A 24,029-nucleotide genomic window follows, 5' to 3' on the forward strand; every position below is an offset into this window, starting at 1 on the left:
AGAATGAGAACAACTCCTTGGGATATTCGAAGGGCGACAACGGAGGGAGGAGGGGGGGGGGCGCTTGTTTTGTAACTATAATGGCTTAGGAAACGAATATGGTTGAATGCAAACCACGGGTGGGAGAAAAATAATAGTATAGCTGATCGTGGTTCCCGCCATTTATGGGGAGCAGAGGTGGATTTATTGTGTTCAGGGGGGGGGGGCACATATTTGTGAATATTTGTGAAATATTTTACTCGTTTTTTGGCATTCCGAGCAGGTCCGTCATTTGGGGGGGGGGCAGGGGTGGCCTCCCCTGGCTTCTGAAAATACACTACAAATGGTATATATATGTATACAAATATATATGTATATGCGTACCTTTAGTACATGCTCTTTGCCCCCCCCCCTCCCCTCCCTGGAAAAAGTTAAAATGACGGCCCTGATTCCGAGTAAGGTGCCACATTAAGAATATCTCATATTTTCATGAAGGATGGTTGTTGATGACGTAAGCATCATTCAACCGCCCCCCCCCCTTCCCCCCATCGATGCTGATGTGGGCTGGCTATATATATACAAATTTTTTTCCGCCCTTCTTCGATTTTATAACATTTTCTTGACCACTCATGCCTCGAATTTCCCGCCCCTCTGGACCCTAGCCCGTTCAGATTCCCCCCCCCCCTGATCCCTGTAGATACACCCCTGTGTCTGAGTCACGCTTTTGATCGCTCACATGCAGGGCCGCAACTGGATACTTTGTCAGTCGGGGGGGGGGGGGGGGGCAAGCACGTATTTTTGCGCCACCGAGTAATGTAGAAGGAGCAGTGTTAAAGGGTGAATTTTCGGTGCACTGTCTAGTCTGGCACCAGACCCACCTGGTTTTTCCCTTGCAGTTGCGGCCCTGCTTACATGCTTCCATATTCTCTAGGTCAGCGGTTCTCAACCGCTGAGCCCCAAGGGCTCCGTGTACACCTTCGTGGGCTTCGTGGCGACTCGAGGAAAATAAAATTAATCAGTAGATTTGATACAGACGAGCAAATAAGAGAGTCCTACAAGGCTCATGTACAAAAAAGGGCTCCTCGAGTCAAACAGGGCTCCGCCATAGAAATTATATACTGAAAGGGGCTCCGCGAGTCAAAAAAGGTTGAGCCTACGAAAGAGAGAAATAAAGGAACGAAAGGATAGAGAGGGTGAGGATTCATGACTAGGGGTGGGGGGGGGTCTTGTGTGTCCCGAGCGCCGGACTTGAGGAGGCGCCGATTTCACCCTTTAACCACTCTTTCAACATTACAAGGAGGTGCCAAAATGCGTGCTTGCCCCGGCTGAACAAACATCTTGTAGCGACCCTGCTGTCACACACACTAACACCCCATTCTACTACTACTTAACCTTTCTTCTTTTTTTTTTTTCAAACCGAGCACAACCAATCTGTTGCACCTATAGTCATGACCCCCACAAGGAGTAGGCTGACAAAGCTGCAGCCCTGGGGGCCCGGAACGATTTTCACCATTTTTTGTTTTTTTTACGCTATAAATTCATCATAAGGGAGGCCCGTGGAAGTCTCTTCGGGAGCCCCGCAAAAGGTCCCAGCCTGGGGGCCCTGTTTCAGGATGTGGGGGCCATGCCTATTGGATATACTGCAAGAAGAGGTAAAGATTTCGCATACGTCAGACTGCTATATCCAATGGCTACGGGTGAAATGGACGACTACAGTGAGGTCAAAGCTACGCGCGAATGCTTTCTGCTACAGAAAGTGTTGGCACAACTGAGATCTGTCGGACATCGGCAATTTACTGCCTGGTAAGTTGTGCCGAAAATGTGAGTAAGTGTGTGTACCTAACAGTCTGAGTGCGCATCTAGTGTTGTGTCTTGATTTTTCTGTGCTGCATTTCAGAAGTGTAATGATTGAATATTTGTACTGTTGCTCTCTCTCTCTCTCTGTGGCAAGACTAATGGGGAGATCGGCTCGCATTTGCATCTGCACTCGACCACCACAGCGGCACTACTACGTTTTAACGTACATGCACCTCCGTACACATTCCTCTACGGAATTTCTAAAGAATCGGCGCATGTCGGAATGTGTGTGCTGAGTGTAGATGTGTCCCTAAGGCATTTTTGTTGTCAGAGAGGTATGTGCGTGTTTTGTGCTACAAGTAGTGTCGTCGTCTGTCTCCCACATTTTGAAGTGAAAGTCGGAAATACTTGAATTTTCGTGTCATGTCCGTGTCGTGTTGCGGGTGTGCCTGCTGTCTGCAGAGAGACTTTTTTTTTTTTTTTTTTCAAATGGAAAACCGGCTCGCACATTCACGCCTTGGAGTTGGAAAACAGCAGAAAACCAACTTCACAGCTGACCACCACTGTGCGTCAATATCCCAGGGCTGTAACTAGTATTTTTACCACCCGGAAACATGATTTTGCTGCCTCAAAATTCGAAAATTTTGTGATGGTTTTCTTTGTGTTTCGACCTAAAATTTCCGTCGCCCGCCCCCTAAATTCACCTTTTTTTTCCGCCTGGGACAGACAGTTCCCCCCAGGGACGGGCTTAACTATTTTGTGGCCCGGTGCGAAAACAGCTGCTTTGCGGCCCTCCGAAATTATTTTCCCCTATCCTTGAGGTGGCTGAAATAAGATTCAGCCCCCTCCCCCCCCCCCAGGTTCCGATGCCTATGTTATTCTCTGGCATAGGCATCGAACCCATTCTGCTGCAAAATGTGGGTGCCATCGCTACCACATCTGTACACAGCACATCACAATGGAAGGGCTAGACGACGGATTATATTGTAATATAATTATATACTATCTCAGCTGAACAAGCATGCATTTTCCCGCAACGTTCGAGTGAAAATTCAGCGCTCTTTCTTATCCAGCGACCCTGAACAAATAGGCACGTACCCACAAATTTACGGGAGCAGAATTTGGTTGCTTTTTGTATTACAATCAAATCTCTCTCCCCAGCCTCTGCCTCAAAGAAAACTGTACAAGTGCGCGCCCAGAAACAATATTTGCCCAGGGCACGAACTTATGAGATGCAGGCCGTGGGTTCGGGAGGGGGTTGTCAAAATCATAGATCTCGAGGGTCCCATCTTGGACGGAATCTTAAGATATTGCTTTGATAAGAAGTAAAAATTTAACTCAATGTAATCAACGTATTTTTCTCAATGTCAACAAAGTATTTTTAATTCGTTTTGCGGCCCTTAAAATTTAGCGGCCCGGTGCGGCTGCACCTGCTTAAGTCCGGCCCTGGTTCCCCCTACTCCCCTTGTTCTTAAATAACCCCCCCCCCCATTATCCCTCTCTTAAATATCAAATTCCCTCCCCCCCCCCTTTAAAAATCATGTCGTCCCCCCCCCCCCACAGGGAGGGGGTTGGGCGCTGACCCAACGTTGAGAAACCACGGATGTAGATTAGTGTTTATAGTCAGATTTCCTTGCTTCGAGGCTGCGACATCTTGAAGTGACGGAGAAGAATTTTCTTCAGAGATCCGTCATCTTTTTTTACTTTTTTCTTTCTTGGCAACGATTTGCCAGACACTTCAACGACAAATCCCAGAAGAAATAACATTTCTTTAAACCTCCCCCCACGAGACATTTCTGTGGGTATTTCTTTTCCACGCGTCTCTCGACGTCGTTTTTTTCCCCCTACCCTCCCCCCCCCCAAACATGTCGTCGTTATTTGCACCTGCTGATGTCTCAAAAAAGACATGTCTCTGTCTCTTCTTTTACATGTCTCCCACGATTTGTCTTCTTATATTCGTAACTCTCTGGGGTGTGTGTGTGTGTTTGTGTGCGTGTCTGTCTGCTCCCGTTTGTGCAATCCTTCCCGTCAGACACGAATGCAAATCGAGTTGAAAAATCCCTATTTAAGGATATGGTAAATCTGGAGTTCCACAATCTCCGTCTCGTCTCGCGTATGTTCCCAAACAGAAATATCAACACACACACAACACAGTATACTGAGTAGTAAGGAAAGAGTCCCTAGGCTACATTTTACTGGCGAACCGTTGGTCCAAGAGAGAAAAAGTATCAAAATAACGTGAAAGTATCAAAATAATTCCTCGTGGAGAAAGAATGCAGGGAACCGGTAATTCTACGGAAAAAACATTCGACATCGCCAATTAGTTGCCAATAAAAGGGTTGCCAAAGGAAGCAAATTTGCCAATTTATCACTGAAAAATCGCCAATGCCGGGAAAATGAAGCGCTACTGCAAATCGCAGTGTATTAAAATGTAATTCACGAAGAAAAGACGTTCAGTTTGGCAAACACCACAGACGAATATTTATATTACTTTAATTATGATAATACATATACTACGGTGAGGGGCGTAGCCAGAAATTTCGTTCGGGGGAAACCACTTTGATTTCGGGGGTGGGACCAAAGTGATAAAGCAATAGATTTAGCTATCTTTTTCCCTTTTTTGGTCATTTCGGTCATTTTCTCACATTTCGCCCCCCCCCCCCCCGCGCGCTCGCCACGCCCTTGGCTACGGTAAAAACACGAAAAATGTTGTCAAAACCCAGGAAAAAAGCGTTTTTGCTAACTAAAGTTGAATCACTCATATAACGCGTGTTCTGATATACAGGGTGATTATAAAAAAAATATCCCGCCATATGGGCCCCTAACTATCATACAATTCACAGAAACTGAATGAAATTTTGGCATAAGGTATTTTGATGTATGCGCTCAAGAATGATATGGAAAACAACAGTGTCACTCTAACAGTTACGGTTACAGTGAGAAAATTTCGAAAATATCAAATGGCAACACCAAGTTTTTTGTATTGGAATGTGATCTCCATTGTGAAAAACCCTAAATAGCGTTCGAACGGCAATTCAATTCAATTCAATTCGCCGACAATAGCCCCGGCAAATCGTCTAGGGACAATTTACTGCCGAATCCCTTTCGGGGGGGGGGGGGGCTAATGCGGGTTTTTTATTGTTTATGAAAAAATATTTACAAAGCAAGACAAAAAAATATGTACATGATATATAGCGTTCGAACGGCAACTGCAGCATGAAAATCACCGGCGGTAGATAGGCTAAAAGTGAGGACAGCCAATAAGGACAGAGAAGCAGCATAAAATAAAGCATTTTATTGTGTTTTCCACATGACCTTGTGGAGGACTAATCAGCCTGGGATCTCAGCCGAAGAAACGGTGTGACGAATGAAACGAACATTAATGCTCTGGTGCATGGTAAAGTCCTTTTTACTTTTTCCTTGCCTAGCTCCGGGGATTTTCGTGCTACAGGTGCCATTCCAACGCTATTTATTGTTTTTCAGTATGGAGATCGCATTCCAATACAAAAAACTTGGTGTTGCCATTTGATATTTTCTCACTGTAACCGTAACTGTTAGAGTGACACTGTTATTTTCCATATCATTCTTGAGCGCATACATCAAAATACCTTATGCCAAAATTTCATTCAGTTTCTGTGAATGGTAGTTAGGGACCCATATGTCGGGATAGTTTTTTTATAATCACCCCGTACTTAAGAGCCCTGCATTCAATTGCTGTCGAGGTGTCAATTATAGCTTGGAAAAACCCGCGGAAGAATTAGCGACGTCTAGTTTAAAGTATGAATTAACAATATTTTCGCGGAAAGAAGTAGTAAAAATTCAAATTTTCGCATTTATTCGTCAAAATTGGCAAATTTCGCATTTATTTCGTGAATTTCGCATTTATCGAATTTTTTTGGTGAATTTCGCATTCTTCGCGTTTATTTCGGGAACTTCGCATTTAACGAATTTATTTCTCATCTATCGAATATATTTCATGAATTTCGCATCTATCGAATGTATTTCATGAATTTCTCATCTATCGAATCGAATGTATTTCGTGAATTCCTCATTTATGGCGTTTATACGAAATTTACGTATCCCCACTAATGAGCGATCTATCCGTCAATAACAGACACGTGTTGAGAGTTTTTTTTCTCCCCAATTTAGCCTTCTAATCAGTCCGTGAACAGCCATTTTTTTTCGTTGATAATCTTTGATGATCTTTGACCTTCCATAGCTTTGAGATTTTCTGCCAGAAAAAGAAAAAGGGGGTGGAAAAAAGAGAGACACACAGAGAAGTAAACAGGATGTTTGTGCAGGAAAAATCTTCACTTAATCTCTAGTTGTGTGAGCGCTTCCTTTGTAATTTTCGCTTTTTAGACCATACATGTAGACCGTAACTACCGCAAATTCCCATTATATTATTCCTAGATGCAGTCGACCTCCCGCTTAATTAACCCTTTGAGCGGTTTTCAAAATTTTCCTGATCCGCATTATAACTGCCACATTGGAAACAAAACCGTGTTAAGAACCCGAGATACTTCGGGGTGACCGAAATAAAGCCGATCAAGATTGACGAGATATATCTCGGGATTGCCGCTGTGAGGTTTAAGGCAAAGGTTCTTAACCTTTTTTTCCTCCGCGACCAAAAATCAACAACAGGATCAGTTTCGCGACCCGTGGGACTGGTTGTTTTTCGAGAATAGTGAAACCAACGACGCCATAAATGCATATACAAATGGTTTTGCACGACCCCTCTAGTTATCCTTTGATGATCAAGTTTGGGCCATGACCCACAGCTCAAAATCCCCTGGCTGTAAATGGATTTGCACGGACCCGTCTCTGAAGCCTCCTGCGAATCAAGTTTGGTTTGTGACCCATAGCTTGAGAGCCCCAGGCTGCTACGGGATTTGAATGACCCATCTCGAAAGCCTCTGCGAATCAAGTTTGGGGGGTTGAGACCCGCAGCTCTCTCTCTCAAGAATCCGTGGCTGTCTCCAGCACATGTGGCTATGTGCGCATCCTGTAATTATTTTGCCTCTTTAAATGTCAACCCCATCCCCCTTCCCCAACCAAAATACACGAAATCGAGGTGACCCCCCCCCCCAAAAAAATACTGTGGCCCGTGCACCCTTGACGGAACACCCCCCTTGAATTATTAAATATGCCAAACAGTCGATATGCCATTGCATCACCGCCAATTTTTTTACGTTTCCGGCCCTTGAATACTCCCTGAATCATACATGCTTAACCCATGGCTCGCTGGCCAAACGTGGCCCTCGGAGTCATTTGATGTGGGCCGTAACATCAAACTGATATTGTAAAAATAAAGCGAACTGCACATTACCAGATTGCTTAAGTGACCTCGGGTGCTTTTCTAGATTCGTTAAGCAGCCCGCGATGCATTTATAGATCGCGAAAGTGACCCTTGGCACAGTTAGAGATCACTCAAACAACTCGAGGCACATTCCCAGATCACTTAACTGACCCGCAGCATATCTACAGATCATTCAAGTGACCCGCTGTACATTTCGAGATCACATCAGTGACGTGTGGCACATTTACAGATCACTTAACCGCTTTATGATCACGGGCCTAATATTACGCGCAAGCAGCAGTGAAATAAATTGTCCGTGTTTTCTCTTTCTTCACCATCGCGAAAATTTATAGCAGCCCTATCTCTATGGAAAAAGTTGCTCTTTCTTTCCCTTCTTTCTTTCTGAGCAACAAAGAACACATAAGGTGAGGGGTGAAAAGAGGGCTCAAAAAAACTCTCTTGTTTACCTTATCTAATCTACTTTTTCCTTAATATATATATATTCTTTTTTCTTTCCCCCCTTTCTTTTTCTGCCGTGCACTTGGGTTAGCACAAGGTTACCACATTTATCGCCGATTTGTCTAATATAGATAATCCAAATTTCTTGCCAAAAGCTTTGTACGTGAAGTAGTGAAGCAATCCGCGGCGCATTTCCATTTGACTTAAGTGGCACGCGGCACATATGAAGATTACTTAATTGGTGCGCGACACGTTTACAAACCAATAAAGTGACGCTCACTTTATTGGTAGAGCACCCTTGCATTGAATGAGCAACACCTGATCATAAAGAGAAACGTCGAAAAATTTATCCGCTCTGAGGATCGGTCCAAATTCACGGCAGAGGAAGTAAAAAAAAAGCTGGATCCTCAGCTTAATGTCTATGATGTAGCCAAGAACTCAAGTGAAGAGGAACTATAGAAAGCAGTAAATAGGAGGGCGCCGATCTCGGAGAAGGCTGTTGTGTAAGAGTTATAACGATTTTCGCGAAGGGTGCGTGGATCCGCTCTTCTTCAGCGTTCTTGCACAAGGAGGCATTTTCCATGCTGGCTGGCAGAGATGTACTATTAAAGGAGTTCCTTAAACCCCTTCAATGCTTTCGATGCTGGCAGTTCGGCCATTCAGCACGGAAATTCACAGGGCCGGAGATGTGTGAGAGCTGTGAAGAAGGGGGGAATGTCACAGAGCTGTGAATTGCGAACGCGCTGAAAAATGCGTGAACTGTGACCGGTTGAATCGCGAAAAGGGGCTCACTCTTCTGACGATTCATCGCTGCACAGTAGGGAGCTGTCAAGTTTTGCAAAAAGAGGTGAAGAGACTGGTCAAGTGTCAATTAGGAGCTTCATTCGTAATAAATTGCCGGAGACATTATGTAAATGTCGTGACAATATATTGTGTAACATGTAACTTAATCACCCGGCACTCGATGTATTGGTTGTGTGAATGTGTTGCACGGGTGTAATGTTTGTAAACACCCCGTCGGCAAAAGAAATTTGTAAAGCGTCTTCTGGAGGGACGGAGAGTCTCCCCTGGCGGGGAAGGTATGGTCCTTATATCTGCAGACTTAATCCAGAAGGGGTAGGTCGCGTATTTAAAATGACCCTTTGACGCGAACCCTTCTTACACTGACCTTTGCTCATGGGGTCTGCCAACTCGACCTTAACGCCTTTGGACTGACCACGTGTGATCTCGGACACAGAGATACGAGTTGCTGAGCCAACGCCACCTTTTATAGAAGCTCTTCTACTTGTTGGCTAAGCATACTTGCTGTCGCAACCGCAGAATCTATCCCCGTACTCCCCCAGGGGCAGGTCGGGGGGTAAATTACGACTCGCCTCGAATCAACCCGCGTGCAGCGTTTTTGTTGCATTTCAGTTTTTGAAGTATTTTTCGTAAATCCCCGTCTGTGTGTATTCTTCTTTTTTTTTCTCTCTCGATTTCCGGTAGCGTTTCTATAAACAAACAAATTAGGAGAAATTTCTGGAATCATTTCAGAATATAATGGAATGCGTAATGCATAACGTATTGTAATGGTATTAAATTATACGCGAGTCTCTGGATTCCGAAATAAACGTCAAACACGCGCGGTCCCGCAGCAGCAGGATAATCGCCGGCGCGAGAGTTTCATCACGTTAAATGCGCTGTATATTGCGTTTTTTCTTCTTGTCGTAATATCCTTGTTGTCGTATCTATTTGTTTGTCTTGCCTGACCCTGATTTTTATTTTTCCGACGAGGACGACGACGACAATAACGACCGCAGCTGCTTCCAAAACTGTAATTTCCTTCTGAACTGTACGTATTATTATACGTAGTATAATCTGTCTTTGTTGTGTATTTTGAAACGGGGCGACACGCGCAGGCTGATTTAAGCGCTTTTTTCTCTCTCTTCTCTTGTTTTGTTTCTTCTTCCCCCCTCTCTTCTAATTTGCTGAATAGTGCATTTTCCTGTGTGTGTGTGTTGATGAAAGATTATGGCGGACAAATAAAATTATATCGCCAAGCAGTTTCTTTTTCCTTCTCTTTTTTTTTGTTTTGATACTACGATATTTGGCGCGAGTTTGTTTTGTTTGTTATACAGCATTGGCCCGGCGACCTCAAACTTAATTTTTGTGAAAATGTACTAAACGGCGCATTTACAGATCTCACTTGAGTGACCCGCAACATATTTACAGATCGCTGAAGTATCCTTCCGAAGGTCAGGATTGGTGACAATGGCTGGTCAAGGGGAATGACCCTGTACCTTACAGAGCACGGGCCCTTTCCCGCCTACCTCAAAAGATTTCATATTCGATCAACCTACAGCTGCAAGGGCGGGGAAAGAGGCACCCCCCATGCACTACTCCACAAAATGCCCCCTCACAAAGGAGTTACATTTTGGTGCGCCTTCAGAAGAAAACATACCTTTATGGAGAGCGGAACTTCTGAAAAGGGCACACCGCACGGATAAAATTGGAAAACTTATACGCCTTCTTGAACATAACCAAAACGACTACATGCCTATAGAAGCTCGTCCACAAAGTAACACGAATGAATGAACGCCAGGGTCTCTGCCACCGGACTTATCCTGTTGCCGAGATCTCTACCAGCCCAACTTCGTGACAGAGTCTGGAACAAAGTGAGCGCACCTAACAGTCTGAGTGTGTAGCTAGTGTTGTGTATGATATTTCAGTGCTGCCATCTATACTTCAAATTGCGAGTGAAGTGTAATGATTGAATATTTGTAACGTTGTAGGCCTGTTGCTCTCTGTGGCGAGACTTCCACAAAGTAACAGAAAACCCTCGATGGCTGCTTCGTCAGAGAGGAAGACTCGGACGAGGTGGGGGAATAAAGTGATGAAAGGACGCTCAACATTGCCAGTGAACCGCCCTCCAACACATCCGAAGATACGTTTTCAACTTTCAGCTTAGATACGAAAGCAAACGACAAGTACCTACAACATCATCTGCCCCCGAAGTGGCACAATGTCGCGAGGCAGAAGATGAACTGCACACAGGAAACACTGCGCCCCGAGGAGGCGAATGCTCGCGAAGCAGTTTCCGACATTTTTGTAAATAATTGTTAAATATGATATTTGATTATGAAGAAATTCTGGAGAGGTAGGGCTGCGCTGGGTGGTGCGCATGTGCAACATCAGGAGCCACAGCTTGGTAAGGAGAGAGATGGCAGAATTACATCAAATCATGTCGGAACGAGCGGCCCAAAGGGACACCACTAATGCTAAGCTGCTTGATGGGAGTGGGGGGGGGGGGGACTGGATAGTGCCCTCATCATGAATAGAAAGAGGGCTGAATGTGCCGGACCGGGTGGCCTTCGAATGTATGTCGAGGGCTTCCCGGTCGGACACCTTCAGCACTCTCCAACTCAGCCGGGTAAATGGCTAATATCCCTAGCGGGACAGAGCCAGGTCCCTGCCTGGTAAGAAGAAGAAGATCGCTTAAGTGACGTGTGGCACAGTTCCAGAGCACTTGAGCGGCCCGCGGTGCAGTTCTGCATCACTCAAATTATTTGTGGCTCAGTTCTGGGTGACTCAAGTCGCCCACGATGCATTTCATTATCATTCAAGGGACGTGTGACAGAGCTCTAGAGCGCTTGAGTGGTCCGCGGTGCAGTTCCACATTACTCAACTTACTCGTGGCACAGTTCTGGATCACTCAAGTGTCTCGGGGTACATTTTATTATCAATGAAGTGGCCTGCGCACATTCCCAGATCACTTGAGTGACCCGCGGCACGGTTCCTGAGCACTTAAGTCGCCCTTGAAACGTTTTCAATTCAGTGTAGTGTACAGCAATGTTCCCCGTGTTATACAGGGTGATTCTGAACTCTAGGTGTGGTCGATTGGATCCCATAGCAAGTTTTTGTGCCTTGGGGGGGTCAAGTAAAACGACAGCAACCGGGGGGATTTGCTTACTTTTGGCGAGAGAGGGGGTGTCTTGAATGACAATTACTTCACCAACCACCCTTTATCAGGAAATTTTAAATATTCTCAATGGAATCTTCAGCTTTTCCATCTCTACTATTTCTCTAATCCATTTATACATGCTGGAAACATAAGCTGAATATATACAGGAATGGTTCCATAATAAATTCTCTTAGCAATATTTTACTGGCGGAAGGCTGATCCTAGAGCTGATCGTCAGTGGTTCTGAATCTTTGGAAGCCGGCATCCCGGTAAATCTCTTTTGAGTAAGTGAAAAGCCCGGTCACACACACAACTAAGGGGCCGTTCAAATATTACGTAAGCAAATTTTTAGCCATTTTTGACACCCCCCCCTTTTCAGCAAAAGTCAGTACAACGCTGACCCCCCCCCCCCCACCTCTTGTCAGCAAAATTTCGTCATCAGCTCCGCCTCTCTGAATCCTAACTCATATTTTCATAAAGGGTGGTCGATGACGTAAGCATTATCCAAACCCCCCCCCTCCCCTTGTCATCATCAAAAGTCAGCAAATCGGAACTTCCCCCCCCCCATCGATGATGACGTAATACTTGAATGACCCCCTAACGAGAAATTAATGGGGAGAAATGAAACTGCGAATCACTCACGGCCCGGTGTGACTAGTGTAAGAAGGGGGCCCCCGGCGTTTGAGAAACACTGTCCCAGAGGAACACCTCCAATTACACCGTCCAATGAACGTATAGAACTCGCCATTTTCATATTGCTAGAGGGGGTTTTTTTTATATAGTTATTGAAATATAAAAATTAGGTTTTTGTACGGACACCCTGTGTTCAGAAACTACGGGAAAGAAAGTTGTTTCCCGGTCTGCCCTGGGGCCGATGGAAAAACTTCCACGTTTCTAAATGCAATATTCCATGGCCCCCACAAGGGGTGGGCTGACAAGGCTCCAGCCCTGGGGGCCCGGGACGATTTTTACCTTTTTTGTTTTTTCATGCTGTAAATTCATCATAAAGGGGGCCCGTGGAAATCTGATCTGGAGCCCGCATAAAATCCTGGCCTGGGAGCCCGGATCCAGGATGTAGGGGGGGGGGGGCATGCAATATTCACCGAGATTTATTTTTTTTTTTGAATTCAAGTATCTCAGTGAAGTGTTGGGACGAATAACGGTCTATGTTACATTTTTGCGAAATGGTTTTTTTTTGCCTGAATGAATGTTCTATTTTGCAGTTTCTGCAGAGAAACCTACATTCACAGTAAACCCCTCTCTTAATTGGACACCCGCCTCCCCTATTTTTACGGCCGAATAATAATTTCCCCCTTAGTATGCATTTGAAATCCCTGGTTTACGGTCTTCCCCCTTTTACGGACGATTTTTTTTTTTTGGTCGCACCGTAATGCAGATTTCAGTTGGTTGGGGACCCTTAAATTAAAAAAAAAAGTGTAAAGTTTAGTTTTCGGGCCCGGTGCACCAGGCGTTAAATCTGCCTCTGGTCACTGCAAAAAGAGAGGTTTCACTGTATTTCTTTGGTATACCACTTTAAAAAGCTGCAATCGTGAATTCTATAATTGGAACAACGGTTTATGTTGCCTTCCCCACACGGAAAAACGGTCTATGTTACTCTCACGCGGAAAAAAATTTCCCTTATTTTCAGCGATAATTTTAATTGCGTCTCCCGTAAAGTTTGGGCAGAGACCATTACTCGTTGGGACCCTTCATTTGACTAATCGGCGATAAACCTGGTAACCTCGTCCAAACACAACCGCTTGTTAAAATAAGGAGGGTACCCAGCCTATATTGCTGCTGCAATGTGTACCCAGCCTGGCCAGCACCTCCTAGAGATGGAAGGCCTCCGCACTCAGCTTGTGACGTCAGTAACTAGTCCATTTTCCCTCAGAATATTCAAGGAAAAAAAAATTCCCTGCTCGTGCCAGTACCATCGTTGTGAGGAAAAGAAATGAGATCGGGCTCAGAATTGGCGATTTCTATGCCCCACGTCCAATCACTACGCGGTATTTGTGAGCCAATAAGGAAGATTCTACGCCAAAATAAGAAGAAACGGAATAGGATGCAGTGTTTCAAAATGTGGCAAACTTGCTAGGGTAGTCTGAATGACGTTTATGGCAAACAGTGCAGAGGACTTCTAACTCTAGGAGGTGCTGGCCTGGTCCCATATCCCTTGGCGAATATTTGCTTCCAGAACATTCTCCGTGTTGTGACTGCTGGCGTTCTCCGACCAATGTGTGGCCGGACGGATTGGAAGATCGGGAAGGAAGGCGGTTCTCTCTCTCTCTCTCTCTGCTTTGTGTTGGAAGTACTCGAACAGCCCTTCGAACCTCGAACATCATTGCCAATGGTGGAGCGACCACATGGTTTATCTTAAATTCACCGACAACAGTTCGACATGAGTTAGTGAACAAGGAATGACCGAGTGAATCAGTCAGTACAGGGCCGCAACTAGATCTGGTGCCACGGGCGCTGTACTAGAGTATGTAAATTATTCAATCATTACACTTCACTCACAGTTAGAAAAACTGGTGGCAGATGGCAGCACGGCACATTAGGTTTCACCACACACATTCCCGCATGTACCAATTCGTTAGAGGTTCCGCAGAGGAATATGGACGAGGCGCATGTGTGGTTTAGTGGTAGGTTTTAGTTTTGGAGGGGTTACGTGGACCATTTGGTTTAATAATTTCTCATGCTGGTTCACGAGTAGTCATTAAAAAGCTTTATATATTCTTTGTGAATATGGAATACAATAACGATTATACAGGGATTTCGGTAACCAAGGGCTTTCCCCTGGTAAATGATTGCTGATAAACGCTGCGTAAAGTCACGTCTTTACCAGTTGCTTGAATGCGGTCACCAAGACTTTTTTTTTTTCTTTACAGCTGCTGGATGGAAATCCACGGCTTGTCCTCTACGGGTGTTTTTCATGGCAGTCATTGACGTCACGACAACGCGAAATCTAATTTTCTGCCAAAATCCGGAATGTTGGCAGGTCTGCAAGTCAGTTCCGTCATTTTGCGTTGGCTCGAGTCTATCTTACAGGATACTGAAATAGTGTAGTGTAGTATGAAGAAAAAAAAATTATTATGCTATGATTATGTTGTCTGGAGGGGTCCAGCCCTATTTTTTGAGTGGGAGCCCTGTGAATGTCATCGTGAGCGACCCAGTGAGTGAGTGATAGAATGAGCAACCTATCATTATCCTCGACCACACTATATGCCTATGACCATGCTTCGAACGTAAGGAGCCAGGCTTGAAAGGAGTGTTCCTAGCTTAAGGGGCCATTCAAGTATTACGTCATCATCGATGGGGGATTTCCGATTTGCTGACAAGGGGTGGGGGGGTCAAAAATGGCTCAAAATTAGTTTACGTAATACTTGAACGGCCCCTAAGAGAACTAGCAATTCCAACGCTACACGTAGGGAGAGCCCATAAATGGACGTGAGAAAACCTGGAATAGCATTAAAACGGGGGGAGGGGGTGCGGATAACAGAACGTGCTCCTATTATCGCTTCGGCCGATTTCAATAATAAAGCACACACACTCCATCATTGTAACCTTATCTTTATTATTGCTCGTACATTCGCCTGATGTCGCTCTTATCGCCGACGTCGTGTCCTTCCGACGACTCGATGTGTCGCATGAGTTCGCCGACGTACTTCATCTCCAGCTCGGACAGCATGCACAGGAGAGTCTTGAACCTGCCGACGCCGGCCAGGAACTTCACGTGCTCGAACACGTCGTCGCCGCGGGGCAGGAACTCCTCGCGCAGCACCCTCAGTATCCCCGCGAACACCTCCGCCTCCATCGAGTGCCTGAACATCTCGGGGAACCTGCGGGCCGGGAAGTTCTTCAGGTACTGGTACCGCAGCTCGCGGTGCCCCTCCAGCCTCATCCAGTCGCTGAAGAACTGGTACGACTTGTCCGGCACGCCCGGCAGGGTGACGCTCGTCTCGAACTCCAGCGTGGGTCCCGCGGCGACGGCGGCGGCTTTCCCCGGTCGGTCGTGGGTCCGTTTCCTGGCCCCTTCTTTACTCTGTGGCACCGCAGTCTCCTTCGTGGCCGATATGGTGGTTATCGTGGGTTTCTTGCCACCAGGTGGAATGTCGGAAGGGTTGATGATGAACGAGCCGCGGCCGTCCTCGCCGTGCAGCCTCAAGGGCCTCTCGCTGTCAAGTCCTTGCCCGGCCATCTCCGACGACCCGATGGCGCGGATCTTATCGAGTTCAGCAATGGCCTCCCGGTTCTTCGGCTCGACCCGCAGAACCTCCGCGAAGTCGTCACTGGCTTCCGCGAGCCTTCCTTTCCCGAGCCTGATCGCACCGCGCCGCAGGTGAGCCTTGACGTGCCTCGGGTCCAGGGCCAGGCACGACGTGCAGTCTTTTTCCGCCAGGTCGGTCTTTCCGGTCTTCATGTAGGCCAGGGCCCGGTTGGCCAGCAGGGCGGCGTTCCCGGGATCCGCCCGGATGCCGCGCGTGTAGTATTCGGCGGCCTCGTCGAATCTGCCGGACTTGAACGCCCCGTTGCCGGCGTTCTTCATGTCTTCGGCAATTTTGGCGCCCGCCGAGTCGCCACCGCCCGTCGGGGCCTCCTGCTTCGACTTTTTGGCGGCCGAGTCTTTCTTCTTCATCTCGTTCTCCCAGTTCTCCAGGTCCGTCAGGTAGTCCTTGAGGCACTCGCTGTTGGCGCGGATTTGGTGCTGCATCTCAACCATCTTGTTGGCCGACATGGCGCGCAATTCAGTCCGTCGAGACACGAAACGTCCCCCTATGGATAAAATAATCGGACAAAAAAAAAGATTTTCAGTTATACACAGCCTAACCTAACACACGATACATTTCAAATACCATCTCAAGCCACGGCCCGTGGGCCCCCTTAAACAAAACGAAATACGGGGCCGTCTGAACGAATTCGGGGGTTCGTAGGCGCCTCTTTTCGGGAATCCGGAAATTTTTTTCAAGCATTGAATTGAAATCGCCAACACAACAGTTCTATTTTATGTACTCTCTCTACATTCATGCTCCAGTCAGAAATATATATATATTACTGCCAAAACCCGAAGTTGGCCACTTGGCGAACTAGCCAGCCTAGTTGACCCGGTCAATGTCCGGATTTCGGGCTTTTGTCAGCCAATTCTCGAAGTGATCGGAGATTTCTGGCCCAAGTCCGATACCATAAGGCATGATTTGAGGCCATCGCCAACTTAAGACCGTCGTGAGACAGTTCAGTTTTACCCTACTGTTGGGTATTCCGCCCTCGTGTAGGTTAGGGCTTCAGCTTGGCGTTGCCGTTATGCGTTCGGGAATTATTTCCGTCTCGCCCAGTCAGATCTGTACTGAGTGGGATGGCGGCGCCCGGTCTACGAAAGTTACCCGAAAGCCCGAGGGGGTGGGATAGGGTGTGCCCATGCATAAATAGTGGGCTCAATTGCCATAATGTGTAAAATTATGTAACAATCACGGGAAAAGGCTAAAAAATGAAATCATTTTTAATAGTAAATAATTATTAAATATTCATCGCTTGATATGGGGTCATTCAAGTATTACGTCAGCATCGAGGGGGGGGGGGGTTTGAAGGTTGCTTACGTCATCAACCACCCCTTTTTGAAGATATGAAATATTCTAAGCTGCTGACGGGGGGGGGGGGGGGGGTCAAAAATTGCTGAAAATCTGCTTAAGTAATAGTCAAACCTCGTTAATGAGTCACTCTTGGGAGAGCAAAAATATATGACTTTTAGTAAGTGGAGTGACTCGTTAAACGGAGTAAGCCATAGCTGTGTCAATTCCTGCCTGAGGACAATTGGGACTTCCAAAAAGTGACTCGTTAAGGCGGAGTGACGTGTTAACCGGGTGACGCACTAACGAGGTTTCACTGTACTTGAATGGCAGCATCTGTATATATAAAAGTTCCCCCCTACATTGTTTTTTTCCTTCTGAAAAAATGGCAACATTCACTTCATCCTCTGCTTTCTATAAAATTTTAAATAAGGGTGTCTACACAGGGGCGGCTCGAGCTCACCTGCCGCCTGGATGGCAAAGCCTGCCAGGATCGCCATGGGGCGGGCATATGAGGAGGGCGGCTTCAGTGCAGGTGGGGGGGGGGGGTACCCACGAGATAAACCATATTTGTTTCAGAAGAAAGCCACACACACACCATTGTGTACCGTGCAAAATATGAATGACCATATTTCCCGCTTTTGAAGTAGGGGGGGGGGGTGTTTTTTGTGGGCTGGCTCCCTTATGCCCGTTGCAAAATGAAGGTCACGAACCCATGTGCCTGTAAAATGAAGGTCACAGACCCATGTGCCTAAACATAAATGTGTAGGGATAATAATCCACGATATGCGGAAAAAAGTAAGCGGGGAGAGAAGACGCCCCTTTGGGGCGCCAACGAAAGAAAAAAGACTGTAAATGTTTGTATTGATCAGATGACAGCGTCCAAAAGGAAAAATATATTGACCTCTTGATGCATGTTGAACATTTAGTTGTACAGCCCCCCTCCCTGTGTGGCATGTTCCAGAGAAATTTCTATGTACGTATATTATTTTATGGTTGCTGTAGCAACTTCTCTGAAACGTTTGTATTGTACGTAATCAATAAGGGCCTCCTGCTCCACAACACCCCCTCCGCCCCCTTTTATCCATTTTACGAAATACGTGTACAGAAGGGGGTCGTCAACCCGTCACCCACCGACCACCATTTTTAGAAAATACGGTCGAATCCCGTTATAACGAGAGACCGAAGAAATCACTTCGTTACAACGAAATTTCGTTAGGGGCCATTCAAGTATTACGTAAGCAGATTTTCAGCAATTTTTGACCCCCCTCCCGCACCCCGTCAGCAGCTTAGAATATTTCATATCTTCAAAAGGGGGTGGTTGATGACGTAAGCAACCTTCAACACCCCCCCTTGTCATCAAATCAGAAACTCCCTCCCACCCCTGGATGCTGACGTAATACTTGAATGACCCCTTATGAAGGAATTCCAGGTTTTTGTATTATTGTTCATATGTGAATTCCTCTGGCGGATTAGAAAAGTGTTCGTTAAAACGAGATTTTCGCTTTAACGGTATTCGTTAAAACGGGATCCGACTGTAGCTACTTTAAGATTAAATTTTGAAAAGGGTGGGGGGGGGGGTCGTTAAAGAGTTCTGTGGCCACTGGAATCTGTATTTAGAGAAACTGTAAGACACTTCCAAGATTCAATAGCAATGCGATCTGAGCACCTACAGGGCCGTCGTGGGGGGGGGGGGGCGCTATACCCCACGGCGGAGAATTTGTGGAATGAATGGCCAAGAAAATTTGTAGAATGGGAGAAAGGGCGGCGAAATTTCTATAATCCTCGATAAAATCCACCACTGCAAGGGACTAGGTGAATGAATGACCTAAAGAGCGCAAGAACAAGCAAAAAAGAGTGACTTGGAGCATGAGCAAGCATGCGAATGAACTGAATGAGTGACCTACCAAGCGCGAGCAAGCATGTGAATGACCGAACGAGTGACCTACAGAAAGTGAGCAATCATATGAATGATGGAAGACTGACAGACATGGAAGTGACCGACAAAGCGTGAGCAAGCATGTGAATAACCAAACATTAACAAGCATGTGAATGACCAAACGAGTGACCTACCAAATGTTAACAAGCATGTGAATGACCAAACGAGTGACCTACAGAAAGTGAGCAAGCATGTGAATGATCAAACATGTGACCCACCAAACGTGGTGGCACTCATGTGAATGACCAAACGAGTGACCTACAGAAAGTGAGCAATCATGGGAACGAGTGACCGACAGAGCATGAGGAATCATGTGAATAACCAAACAAGTGACCTACCACGTGAATGACCAAACGATTAACCTACAGAGCGAGGACCAGGTAAGTGAGAGACCTCAGAGCATAGTATACGAGTGATAAAACAAATTTGCAAGCGGGCAAGTGACGAAAACAGTGCGCAAGCATGAGAGTGACTTTACAGACGCAGGTGTACTTGAGGAGGATACAAGACACTACATTACTATTGAGAATGATTTCAGAATTGTCACACAATGTGAACCTACCCCCGAAACCATGGCGTCTTCCATGCACACCCATTCATAGCAACAGAAACCACAGCCATCTATCGCCAAGAACATTCTCGAACAACGGAGGACGTTCCAGAAACTAGCAATTGCCTGGACTAAAAAATTTCATAGTCAGAAGCCCATTTATAGTTTCGCCGCCCTTTTCTCCCCATTCTAGTCTAATTTTCTTCACTATTCGTTTTCCTCAAATTTGCCACCCTATGCCCCTCCTGCAAGTATACCTGTGACTCTGAGCGACTCTTTTGATCACTCCTATGCTCACTCTCAATCATTTGCATGTTTACACATGCTCTAGGTCAGTGTTTCTCAAAGTGGGTGATGGAAAAGTCCCCAGGAGGGTAGTTAGAAGCTATGGGATTAGTATAGGATCCTATAGGTTGGTGTGTGTGGGTTAGGGGAGCGAAGAGCAGAAAATTCGTTTTGAAGTGGGGAGCGATGGACCAAACAGTTTGGGGAAACTTTAGATCAGTGTTTCCGAAGGTGAGCAATGGAATGGTCCAGGGGAACGATAGAAGCTACAGGTATAACATAGGATTCTATGGGTTCGCTTGAGTTGGGGGGCGAGAGAAACAAAAATTCCGAAAAAGGGGGCAATGGAATATAGTCTCTTCTGGGTCACTCTTTTGGTCATCCGCATGCTTGCAATGCTGCATGCTCTCTAGGCCCCCTCACTAATCTAGGCCCTTGCTGCTCAGGCGGAGGAGGATTTATTGAGATTTATATAAATTTTGCCACCCTTCTCTCGTTCTTCAAACTTTCTTGGCCAGTAATTCCTCAAATTTGCCGCCCTGGGCTATAGCGCGCTAACCCCCTCCCCCCCCCCTTGTAAATACCCCACTGCTACTGGACCGTGGACCTGGGGGGAGGTGGTGTTCAGGCATCCGCAATTGGGAACAGGTGCTGTATAGTATAGAACCGAGCACGCCCAGGCTCCCCCCCCCCCACAGCGTCAAAGATGGAGTCGACTGATCTAATTATATGAATTGACATCATCATCGTGTGTGTATGTCCCCCCCCCCCCCAGACGTCCGGGTCTATCTCCGCCTATGGGTTAGAGGCACATTGCCAGATGACTTGAGTGATCTGGAGCGTTGTTCCTGATCACACAAGTGATCAAGACTCATTTAAAAGTTACTTACGCGACCCCGCGGTATACGTGTTGTGGGTCACTTAAAATATACTGTGGGTCGCCTGTAAATTTAGATACCTTGTGACCCATAGCATGTTTAGGTCACTAAGCCGACCCACAGTGCATTCACAGATCAATTAAGCGACCCACGTTTACAGGTCACTAAGCAACCCCACAGTACATTCATAGATCACTTAAGCGACCCACAGTGCATTCACGGATCACTCAAGTGAACCCGGAGCGCTGTTCGAGATCACTCAAGTGGCCTGCTCCACATGCAAACTTCAATTAAGTGGTCTGTGGCAGTCCCAGATCACTACAGCATCCCGCGGAACATTCACAGATCGATCAAGTGGCCCCACTCTATCCAAAAAAAAAGGGTTGAGCACCCTCTTGAATTAGATAAGTTCGCCAGCAGAGCCTCCCTTCCGTAAATACGCTTCTTGCCGTCATAACGCATAGGCCCAACCCGGGGGGGGGGGGGCCTCAGAAACATGAGAAGTGGTTGAATTTTTCGAAAAATTTTTCGAAAATTTACCAGGTGCCCCCCCCCCCCTCCACCTATGATGCTCTTATGACGACCCTGGACCTCAAGGGAACAGAGAGACCTCACAAAAAATGAGATTTGGCTAAAATTTTCTAGAATTTATCAGGTAGAGAGGGCCCTGGGGGAAAAAACCACTCGCCCCAGGGCCGTTAAAAAGACCCTGCTGACCGCTTTACCCACATTGAGCGGTGGGGGCGATTCGAAAGTAAACTTAGAAGTTAGAATCTCGGGGGGGGGGGTCCAGTGCCTTCTTAACGCATGGGCCCGGGGGCCTCACAAAAATGAGATCCGGTTGAAATTTTCTAGAATTTACAAGGTAGGGCCTCGGAAAAACCACTTGGCCCGGGGGCCCATGATGCTCTTAAGCCGGCCCTGAGGGCGTGCTCCTAGTAGGAAGGAAAAAAATGTTTTCTAAACAAATCGAATTTCAATTTGGCCGCTGGTGACGTCATGCGCAGTAGGAAGTCGGAAATGGGATGGGAACGCGCAGCCTGGGACGAATTTAGGGCCAGCGATTGGGTTGGGGAGAGAAGGAGGGGGGGGGACTGTATTAGGTGAATTTTTAAGTGAATCGGAAGGATACTCACCGAAGGATGGCACCGTAGGCACCCGAAATAATCGAATCACAACGCGCCCGACGCTTCGGCGAGAGATAAACAAAAGAAACGGTATCACCTCCGACGCGTTTTGAACAGAAATGGCTGCTCGCGGAGGATCGAGATCTTTCTTTCCTCGGAGCCGGAACTCTAGCGCCCTCTGTCGATCCGGTTCTGAACTACATACTTTGCTTATACCTATACTGCGCTACTTGAGTCGGGGGCTATGGCATAGTGTTTCTTTGGAAGCCCGCGGCCCGATTGATGTTTTTTGTTTGTTTTTTTTTTTTTTTTTGAGTGGAAGGCCCGGTCATACTTGTGACTAATGAGACATAAATGAGTGATCAAAAACTAAAACGGTGAGCAACTCCCCTGCGGCCTGGTAGTTGAGAAACATTGCCTTGTAACTTAAATGCTCAAACCCATGACCCGTCTTAAGAGTATCATGGGCCACCGGTTTTTTGGAGGCCCTGCCTGGTAAATCCTAGAAAATTTCAGCCGGATCTCATTTTTGTGAGGGCCCCCTCTTCTCTTGAGGGCACCCGGGCCGTCCTCGGTGAGCCCTCGCGTTAAGACGGCACTGCCATGACCCCGCAGGCTAAATGTGGCCCTCAGCAGAGTCGCCGACAGGAAGAAAACATTTGGGGGGGGGGGCTGAAGTTTTCTGGTCGTCCCGTATATACGGGACTCAAATGAGTGTTCGCAGGAAAAGGAAGATGCATTGCATTGGTTTTTTTTCCCAGAAATTATTGGTGGGAGGGGGCTCAAATATGGCCTCAGCCCCTAGCTTCCGGCTCCTATGGGCACTCTAGAGTCATCTAATGTGGCCCGTGACGTCAAACATAATTCTGTAAAAATGAACTCAGCGGCACATAACCAGATCACTTGAATGATCCGCGGTGCAGTTGAAGTGATCCTGACACATTCCCCCAGATCACTCAAGTCAGTGTTTCTCAACCTCCAGACCCTGACCAGGGCCACGGGTGGAGATACGGGGGATCATGGCATCAAAGGTAAAGCCGACTGATCCAATGTATTTGCATATATATGAATTGACATCATCATCATGCCCCCATACCTTCAAGTCTATTACCGCCTATGATCAGGGCCATCTTGAGAGGATCATGGGGGCCTCAGGTTAAGTGATTTTTCTTAGACCCTACCTGGAAAATTCTCAAAAATTTCAACTACTTCTCGTTTTTCTGAGGTTCCCCCCTCTCTCTCTTGAGCTCCCGGGGCCCTACCCGGGTGGACCCATGTGTTAAGACGGCACTGGTCCTGATATCAGTCAAACTGGGCCATGGGCGTCCACCACCTTTTCATTTTTTCCCTATTAGTCCAGTGTATGAACCCGGGCAGGGCTGCATTTGGATACTTTGTCAAGCGGGGCAAACACTCATTTTAGCGCCCCGTGTATTTTAGAAGAATCAGTCAAACCAGGGGTTTCTAAAATTATGGGTCGCGACTCAATCTTGGGTCGCGGGGGCTCCAGAGATGGGTCGTACGAATTCACTTATAGCCAGGGGTTCTTGAGGTATTGGTCATGACTCAAACTTGATTCACAGCTGCTTTCGCGATGGCTCGTATAAATGCACTTACAGCCGGGGGTCCTTGAGCTATGGGCATGGCCCCCATATCCTGAACCAGGGCTCCTAGGCAGGGATCTTTTACGGGCCCCCCCCCCGACCAGATTTTCACGGGCCCCCCTTTATGATGAATTTATAGCGTGAAAAAACAAAAAATGATTAAAATCCTCCCGGGCCCAGGGCTGGAGTCTTGTCAATCCACCCCTTGTGGGCTCCATGGCTATGGCTCACGACCGAAACTTCATTCGCATGGGTCTGCGGAATGGGGCTGAAATTCCACTTACTATCCTGTTATAAATGCAACTATTGCTTCACTAATTTTTAAGAACAAACTTCCATGGGTCGCGAAGCGCTAATCTTGTTACTGATTTTGGGTCGCAGTGAACAAGGTTAAGAACCCCTTCAGTAAAACGGTGAATTCGGCGCAACCTCTGGTCCAGCGCCGGGGGGCACCAGTCCCACCTGACACCCTTCACCGCGAGTAGCTTAAATGATGTGGGCCGCCCAAGTGCTCTGGAACTTTGTCACACGTCACTTAAAGTGATTTGCAAATGCACCGCGGGCCACGTACGTGAGCTGTCAACGTGCTGCGGGCCACTTGAGTGACTTTG

The 24,029-nt window shown here is 46.8% G+C and overlaps 2 protein-coding genes across 2 annotated transcripts in view; one reads left to right on the forward strand and one right to left on the reverse strand.

Annotated features, from left to right (window-relative positions):
• Nucleotides 1–24,029, forward strand: part of LOC149071641 (insulin-like peptide receptor) — a 164,905-nt gene that overhangs the window by 85,927 nt on the left and 54,949 nt on the right. The window lies entirely within an intron of this gene.
• Nucleotides 15,029–21,966, reverse strand: LOC149071644 (uncharacterized). The gene is made up of 2 exons (XM_089247839.1): nt 21,824–21,966; nt 15,029–16,247 (listed from the first exon to the last, which is right to left on the reverse strand). The coding sequence occupies exon 2, from the start codon at nt 16,207–16,209 to the stop codon at nt 15,049–15,051; it is 1,161 nt and encodes a 386-aa protein (XP_089103965.1). The 5' UTR covers nt 16,210–16,247; nt 21,824–21,966; the 3' UTR covers nt 15,029–15,048.

Source organism: Pholcus phalangioides, unplaced genomic scaffold (genome assembly GCF_987345545.1).
Source record: "Pholcus phalangioides strain wild (caught in Gottingen) unplaced genomic scaffold, Ppha-v1.0 ptg000018l_1, whole genome shotgun sequence".
Taxonomy (NCBI): Eukaryota; Metazoa; Arthropoda; class Arachnida; order Araneae; family Pholcidae; genus Pholcus; species Pholcus phalangioides.